The sequence below is a fragment of the Capsicum annuum genome, chromosome 1 (assembly GCF_002878395.1).
Source record: "Capsicum annuum cultivar UCD-10X-F1 chromosome 1, UCD10Xv1.1, whole genome shotgun sequence".
NCBI classification, from domain to species: Eukaryota; Viridiplantae; Streptophyta; class Magnoliopsida; order Solanales; family Solanaceae; genus Capsicum; species Capsicum annuum.
The window spans coordinates 151,718,517-151,726,676 of NC_061111.1; the positions used below are offsets into that span (position 1 = coordinate 151,718,517).

General features: G+C 36.5%; 2 protein-coding genes across 2 annotated transcripts; one reads left to right on the plus strand and one right to left on the minus strand.

Moving 5' to 3' along the window:
• Window positions 1–783: 783 nt before the first annotated feature.
• LOC107854919 (protein IQ-DOMAIN 11) lies at window positions 784–4,036 on the plus strand. The gene is made up of 5 exons (XM_016699915.2): window positions 784–1,466; window positions 1,892–2,254; window positions 2,341–2,556; window positions 3,139–3,270; window positions 3,358–4,036. Exons 1-5 carry the CDS (start codon window positions 1,392–1,394, stop codon window positions 3,958–3,960), a joined length of 1,389 nt encoding a protein of 462 aa, XP_016555401.2. The 5' UTR covers window positions 784–1,391; the 3' UTR covers window positions 3,961–4,036.
• Window positions 4,037–4,836: 800 nt separating this feature from the next.
• LOC107854909 (germin-like protein subfamily 1 member 11) lies at window positions 4,837–5,863 on the minus strand. The gene is made up of 2 exons (XM_016699902.2): window positions 5,728–5,863; window positions 4,837–5,641 (listed from the first exon to the last, which is right to left on the minus strand). The coding sequence occupies exons 1-2, from the start codon at window positions 5,849–5,851 to the stop codon at window positions 5,091–5,093; spliced, it is 675 nt and encodes a 224-aa protein (XP_016555388.1). The 5' UTR covers window positions 5,852–5,863; the 3' UTR covers window positions 4,837–5,090.
• Between the last annotated feature and the right edge of the window lie 2,297 nt (window positions 5,864–8,160).

Genomic DNA, 8,160 nt, shown 5'->3' on the forward strand with positions numbered 1-8,160 from the left:
AGGTTTTGGTATCTGTAGTGTGTACCCCACTTGGCCTAAGTGGTAGTGTCAGTTTGTGTATCAAACATTCGAACATGTCAATTGTAGCTGAAGAAAACAAAATAGCAGCTGGAAGTGAAACACATACCCCATTAACCTCATAAAGATTCTCATAATTCATACTCCATCAGGTTTCTCCTCCATCAATGTGAAAGGCCCCCTCACTCCATATCAATGTGAAAGGTCCCTTCTTCAACAGTTCTATCACTTGCAAGTTCCACATGTTTTCTTTTTCGAAGTTTACTGGCCCAACTAATTTAATTGATGTTGTATAGTGTCAGAGCTGGAGTCAGAATTTTATCCTTTATGAGTTCTGGATTTTAGTGACCGCTCTAAGTACTAATGGTCAATTAGATAAAATGGTCCTCTAGACATCCAAAATTTATGTCCACGAGATACAGTGAGGACGAGTTGAGGTGTTCAGATGTGCGTTCTCAAAGTTTGTTCGATCCTTCCCAGTAAAACACAGCATGTTCAAACTGATCACTTTTACGTAAGAAAGGGAACCATCCTCTAAGCCTAAGTATTCCTCAATGACCTAAAGCGTACAAATACCGTGAGGGAAAGGTGAAAAAGATCCTAAAATAGAGTGTAATAGAGAAACTCAATGCTTAGTTGTGAGTTGAAGTCAAATTAAGATATCTATCTATGTATTATACCTTAAAATATATACATATTTAATGAATATACACAAATACATTATTTGAGTAAAAGTTCGATCCAACCGTCTGCAGACTTCTCCTGAACGGGTACTACAAAATAGTGCTACTTACTAGTATTTTCTCCATTTCAGAACTCAAATCTGAAAATTTGAGATTTTAAAGTTACGGAATCTAATCCATCACACATCATCTCTCGGTGCTGAAATGCCCACATGTTTAAACAGGAGAAACTCATCATAGAGAAAAGAAATGTGAATTATTATTGAATAAAGAAAAGTATATACCTTATTTTATTGTCTTTTATTTCCACTGTTTCCATCTGATCATTCATCATGAAGAGAGTTTCATTTATTTCTTTTTTTTCCCCTTAGGTGGGACTTTTAAGACTTTAGAGTCTTAGTTAAATAGAGTTGCTTACTTTAAAAGATTTTGGTTATTTTTAGAAAATGAATGAGGAAATCTAGGATATCTTTTTGGTGTGAACTGCCTACTAATCTTAGCAAATTGTCCTGAAAATATGCTTCAATTCCCAAAGACTCTATTACCAATAGATCATCTATTTTAACAAGGCAAAGTATTGAAACTTCCCTTTTTGTATTCTTATGATTAAATTACTCCAAGAAAGATTTTCTTGCACCACCCAAGTGTCATTCTCTATTTAAATTAATCACATGAGGAAATTGTAAATTCATGGCAAAGAAGAAGAGCTGGTTCAACTTGCTGAAGAGGATTTTCATTTCAGAGTCAGAATCAAGATTAGAGAAGGTAAATGAGTTGTACTTATGTGATCAACTATGATACACTAAATTTCTAGCATATCATTAGCATATTTGAAAAATTGTATGAAGAGATCATAACAATACTCTTCCCGTTTCACACGGTCGTGTTGAGGGCAAATCAAAATACCATGTAACATAGGTAAAGGCGAATTCAAGATTTAATCTTTATAGGTTCAGTTCATGATTCCGAGTTCTTTGAAGATACGTGTTCAAAAAACATAATATTCATACTAATTTTGAGAGGTTCAGCATACATTATATATTTATGGTCCAAATAAAAAGTTGTGCGTTTAGTTGACTTCATCACTTGAACTATACTATACCTCTTTGTAACTGAACATATGTGATCTTATCTATGTTGAACTTGTATATCCAACTATGATTGACATTGCGTAGCTATTGTATCAATAGGGAAAGAAGAAGGGATGGGTATTTACCAGGCTAAAGATCAGAAGATTGGTGGCGACCTCGGCGCTGTCACCGCCAAGGGAAAGGAGACATCAGAAAGCCGAAGAGAAGCAGAACAAGCATGCTGAAAATGTTGATGTCGAAACAATTGCTGAATCTAATGCAGATGGTGAAACTCCACAGGTAGAAACTGAAATTGCTACCTTTAAAGACGGCACTGAGTCTATCCACGAGCCTAAGAATGAAACTCTCGTATTGTCAAAAATGAATTTTCATGGCCAAGAAACACAGTACTTTTACCTATACGAGAGGAGGATTGAAAATCTTGCTGCCATCAAAATTCAGACAGCATTTCGCGGTTATCTTGTATGTTTCTCTTTTGCGATCTTCTGTTATCCTCAGCTCTCTGCAATCATAAGGAGATAAGTTTTCACCAATTAGTTCAATTTCAGGCAAGGAAAGCTTTGAGAGCACTAAAGGGACTAGTGAGGCTTCAAGCTATTGTTCGCGGTAGGGCTGTTCGACGTCAGGCTATTGCTACCCTTAAATCCTTGCAGTCAATTGTAAACATTCAATCAGAAGTCTGTGCAAAGAGATGTGATCAGGTGAAAACCATAGTACATTGTCAAGAAAGTACGTTGATGGATCTCGGAGAGAGAGATATAAAGGTAAGAAAAAGAATATGGTTATAGAGAATGCTTCTGTTGTTTATCCAATTGTAGAGCCCAAAAGTATAAGTATTCGTAGGCAATTCCTCTTATTTGATTTATCTATACAGTGGCTTAGTTAATTAACAAAAAGTGGACAGATAATACAATGTTTCGATCTGCTCTGATATACAAATCCTATGCCTTCTCTATAGTGCTATCGCAGCATAACGCATGGGAAACTATTATCTGCCACATAATTAAAGAGATGTGTTTTAGAAACATGTTGAAAGGTTTGGTGTGTTAGAAGTAGCTCGTGTTGGAGAGGCATGTCACACGGATTTGGCCTCAAGAGCAGCGGTTAGTTATGTGTTCTGCCTACTTTCTTTAGCATCATGTGTCTGTTCCTCATTGCTATAAAGGGTGAAGAATACTAGGGCCATAGATGTAGTGAATTCAGGTGATGATTAAAGTTTCTTTGTTGTGACAATCATACCTATATCACAAATTCTTATGATGATGAGATTAGTTTCACAAGATAATCATCCCTTACTTTGATGTATAATACCTATTCCAGCTTAGTCAATTCGTTTGATTCTGCAGATTGATCTAAATAGCCAGAAAAGGTGGGACAATCGAATTTTATCCAAGGAAGAAGCAAACAAGATATTCTCTAGCAAAAGGGAGGCTGCAATCAAGAGAGAACGTATAAGAGAATACTGGTTAAGCCATCGGGTAAGTGTCTTTTCCATTTCTCAAATCCTGATCGTATTCATCACACAGACAATGAATTATTTCACTAATGGGTATTCTCACTTGCAGAGGTCAGCAGAGTCGGAAGTAAATGGAAGAAGGCGATACTGGTTAGAACAATGGGTAGACGCTCAGCTGGCTAAAAGAGATGACCTTAAGACCGTGGACACACTTTTCTCTGCAAAAAACAAAGAGGAATTCGAGAGAAAAGAAATGAAATCAAGGCCTTCTCTAAGACAATACCATACAGACCAAGAATTGGTTTCTCCAGTATATGTTCCGAGAAGATCATTTCACCACAGAAGGCAAAAATCAAGTGGGGATCATGACAATACTTTCATTGGCTCTCCTTCGATTCCAACCTACATGGCAGCCACTGAATCAGCAAAAGCAAAAGCAAGATCAATGAGCTCACCTAGACTAAGACCTATCAATACTGATGTATACTCTGAAATTAATTCTCCCTACAAGTATAAACTATCTCCCATATCTTCTATCAACAGCGATGCCACAGTCACAAGTAGGATTGGCAGTGCTATTGGTTTCTCACAAAGATCACCATGCTTAAAAAGCACACCTGGTCCCATAAAATCAACCAGGAGCATTAAGGACCTTAGCTTTGGAACAGATGGTGCGTTTGCAAATTGGGATCGCATTGGTGCCTGCAGATGATTGACTAAAATGAAAATATAGGTTGTAATAGTTGGATGGTTTGATCATATTATATCTACTCTAATGGTTTGTGTGAGTTTCAGTTTCAGCCGACCATTTTCTCGTTGACAACGAAAAGGATCATTTCAATGCAAAATTCCATCATATCAGTCGAGTCGAGTCGATCTGATTCCTCTTGTATATAGATAAGGCAAGAGGGAACTTATGACCTCGCGGATGGAGAGGGATTTGATGAATCAAGATATCTTCTCTGTTAGACTTTCCCTTTTTAGTATTAGAATCTAGCTCCTGCATCGTCATTCGATACAAGGAATCTCACAATATTCAGAAAGGGCCTGTCAGCGAGAACTCTCTATCAACAGTAATTGAATGTGTAAAAACCAAGTTGTCGCTCACTGACCCATAAACCTATTGTAATGTAATTATGTAAAGGTGCCTTAGCCCTCAGAATCTGACTTTCAATTGGAATTTTCCACGCCAGAAATCACTTCGCCCCACCTAAATTCAATCAGTAAGAAAAGAAAAATGGAATAAAGAGTGAAATTCCTCTTGTATTTTCCCTTTTTTAAAGAAGGGACAATAAGCCCGTCAACATTGAAGCTTCCGCTTTTGGCAGCTGTTAGGCAAGTGATACAATATGCAAGTCTGCACCTATATAGTGAGGGTGTGTTAAGGCGAGTTGATGAGCTAATACGGCTGGCTTACTTTTCATATGTATGTGGAGGGAACCGTTAAGCACTGGGGCCAATAGAAAGAAAGAAAACAATGGTCAACATGCAACCAGAAATGGGAATTGTTAGTAGTATCTGTCACAGATTTAGGACCTGAATCATTAGATATAACTGCTTCGACTCACCCAGATTTGGCGACTCTACATATAAAAAAGGGGTTGGCTCCATACCATTAAGCATGTCAAGTCCACTCGCAGATTACACAAGGTGCATGGACGGCATAGTACTTATACATTAGTATATATTGCAAAGAAAGATTATAGTTACAGACATTGCCATTTTTTTAGGAGTTACAAAGTAAAGTATTATTCCAACGCATTTACACGACGCTTGTGAGCAGCATGCTGCAAACAACTCCAGAAAACACAGAATCATATCTTTGATGACATGCAATGTAGCCTAAGAAAATTTGTTTTGAAGTTCTGCAATCTGTGTCTTATTAAGCTGGAAGCCTTTGGCAAGAATACCGTCCGGAACAGGTGGTTCTGAAGCAAAGATTGATTTAGGAATCATGACAAGTCCAGGATTTTGACTGTTCAAAAAAGTGAGAAAAGTAGCTTTCTTTTGTCCCACATTATACTGAAAGTGAATTAGACCTTGTGGGAACACAAACACATAGCCAGGATTCAAGATTTCGGAGAAGAGACGACTTCTAAAGAAGTTTGTAGGATCAGAAGCGAGAAATCCTGCATAGAGAGTACCCTCCAGGACAGTTATCAGCGCAGAAGCTCGAGGGTGCATGTGAAGTGGAGAAATACTCTGTAGTTCCAAGTCAAAACGAGCAACAGTAATACCAAGAGTGTTAAGTCCAGGCATGCTGTTTACATCCACAATAGTTGCAGCAATACCAAACACGGGCACTGCATTTCCACTGACATTAAGACCTGAAGCAAAGAAATCATCTGTTGTTGCAAGCTTTGGGTCTTTGCAAATCTTTCCATTCACGAAAACTACACACGTGAAATAAAATGAAGCTAAGCATATTATTCAGATAATAAGAACAAACAGATGATAGAAATTATACAACATATTTTACCAGAAGCCTGAGAGTCGTTAGCAGCAACACACATGTCCTGAAGAGGCTCGTTATCATAAGAAGAGGCAAGGGAACAAAAGAAAGCAGTAATGGCTAATGTTTTTATAAACCACCACAGACTCATTGTTATGCTTCGGGTTTGTTAAGATTTTTATCCAAAACTCCGAAACATGTGACTATTTATACTCTCATAGGTAATGAAAATTTAGCATCGAGCCTATTTGGTAGGGCTGGTATAGAGTTCCACATGAACCAATGATATATGGTAGCACGAAATTATGTAGAGATTCGCAGATTTTCCTGTTAGGAAGAGGGGTAATTTTAGGTTAGAAGATAATAGGTTGGGTTTTGAGGGACTGAATAGATTGTTGTTTTCGTGTACAAAATCTGTATTAATCCACATGAGTTTCAAACAGAAGCTTAAATAACTTATGTACTATCAAAATGAAGTTTCAAGAGTTTCAAACACAAGTTCAAATAATTTAAAAATTATCAAAATGAATTTCAAATTATTTTCTGAAAAAACAGGAAATTCAACATTAGAAAGAGATGAAGACAGAAAGAATCAAGTCCACCAAATTCACGCTGTGTCCTTAAGAAATTTATTCTCCTCAAGTATCCGAGGTTATGAAATATATCCTCCCACCATAAATTGATTCATTCCAGCAAATAGTGGTACCTCAAATTTACTGAACTACGAACTCACTCAATGATTGTAGATCACACTTGAGTTTTTTTTCAAGAAAAAGAGAGTGTTTTACTTCAATAGTTTCGTGTATTTACCTAAGGAAAACATCAGGTACTTATAGCCAAAAGGTGGTGCTTCAAAAAGGAAGCAACAGTTCATGAAAAATCACATTGCTTCGAAACATTGGGTTTACCTGCGCCGCATGTTGCATTTTTGCACAAAATAAAAACTTTCTCTTGACCTGTGCTAGCCACCTGCACGCACAAGTTGTCATATTTGTCTTCACACAGTGCTTCGAAGGATCGCGTCCCTTCGAGGTGCGTTGTGACATACGTCCACACGTGCTCTAGTGCATTTGCAAATAGAGAAAAATTTTCTATCAGATTTTTAGATTAAAACATCACTAATTATCAAATTTCAAATGAATTTTGTCCAAAAAGATAATCTCTTGATCGATTATTTGACAAATTCAAATATGTATTTGAGCCAAGCAATGATGACAACGACGCGAGACTTGTCTTGTTCTTGCCTCATTAGCCATATGAAGGAGTGCTTCTATTCTTAAGTACAAGGATTTTCCTTTCTCCCACATTGCTTTTATAAAGTGAATACACACTTAACTTTTTCTTCGCTCCATTACCCATTCACTTTCACTTAGAACCCAATAATTCTCCATATGAATGGGAAAAGACTGTTTCATTAAAAAATATACGAACAAGTATGTGATTACGTGAAAACACTAATTGCATCTGGATAAGTAGACTTTCTTTTGAGCTTTCCATAGTGAACTTGCATCGAATGCACTCGGTCTATTAGTTGATATGATATACTTGAACCGTTGAGTTTTAATGTACATCTAGACAAGATAAGTCACATAACCAGCCTTTTATCATTTATGGTTCTTACAATTTTGTTTGTTTCAGCCATGAACACAACCTGATTTCATGAGAGCTTAGAGAATAGGCTTTTACTATCATTCTTCTTGAAGCGGCTTTCACTTCACCCTTAGATTGGTGATTCTTAAACATTTAATCCTACAGATAGAGCTATTTGATTAGACCTACCAAACTTAGAAATCATTAAAAGCTTCAAACCATAAGTCTTATTCTTGTTTCCTAAACATTGTTTTCATCATGAAAATGAGTTGAGTTAACTGACAATGTTAAATCGTCAATCACAACTTTATTTAATCTTTTTGAACCTAGATCTTGGGATATCTCCAGTCTGCTAGGTAGAGTTACCGCCATAATGACTTATCCTAGACCATAAATTCATTTGCTTCAATGATCTCTCCATTTCCTCTCTAGTTAGGCCTTTTGTTAGTGCACCCAATATACATTATTCTTTGACTTCACATAGTCAATCGTGATAGTTCTACTAGAGAGTGGTTCTCTAACGGTATTATAGTTTCATCCTATATGATGAGATTTATTATTATACACCATGCCATTTGTCCTACATATGATCAGTTAACTATCACAGTGTATGTATATTGGTGCCGAAGGTTTGGATCAATAAGGAATATCTGTCAAAAAAATTTAAAGTTATTTAGCTTCTTCACTTATTTTATCTAATGTGATAAATTCAGACTTCATTATAGAGCGGAAAGTACATGTTTGTCTATATTATTTCCAAGAGACTTCTCCTCCACCTAAAGTAAATGCATATCCACTTATGAATTTTACTTTATTTGATCCGGTGATTCAATTTGCATTACTATATCCTTCAATTATAATTGAATATTT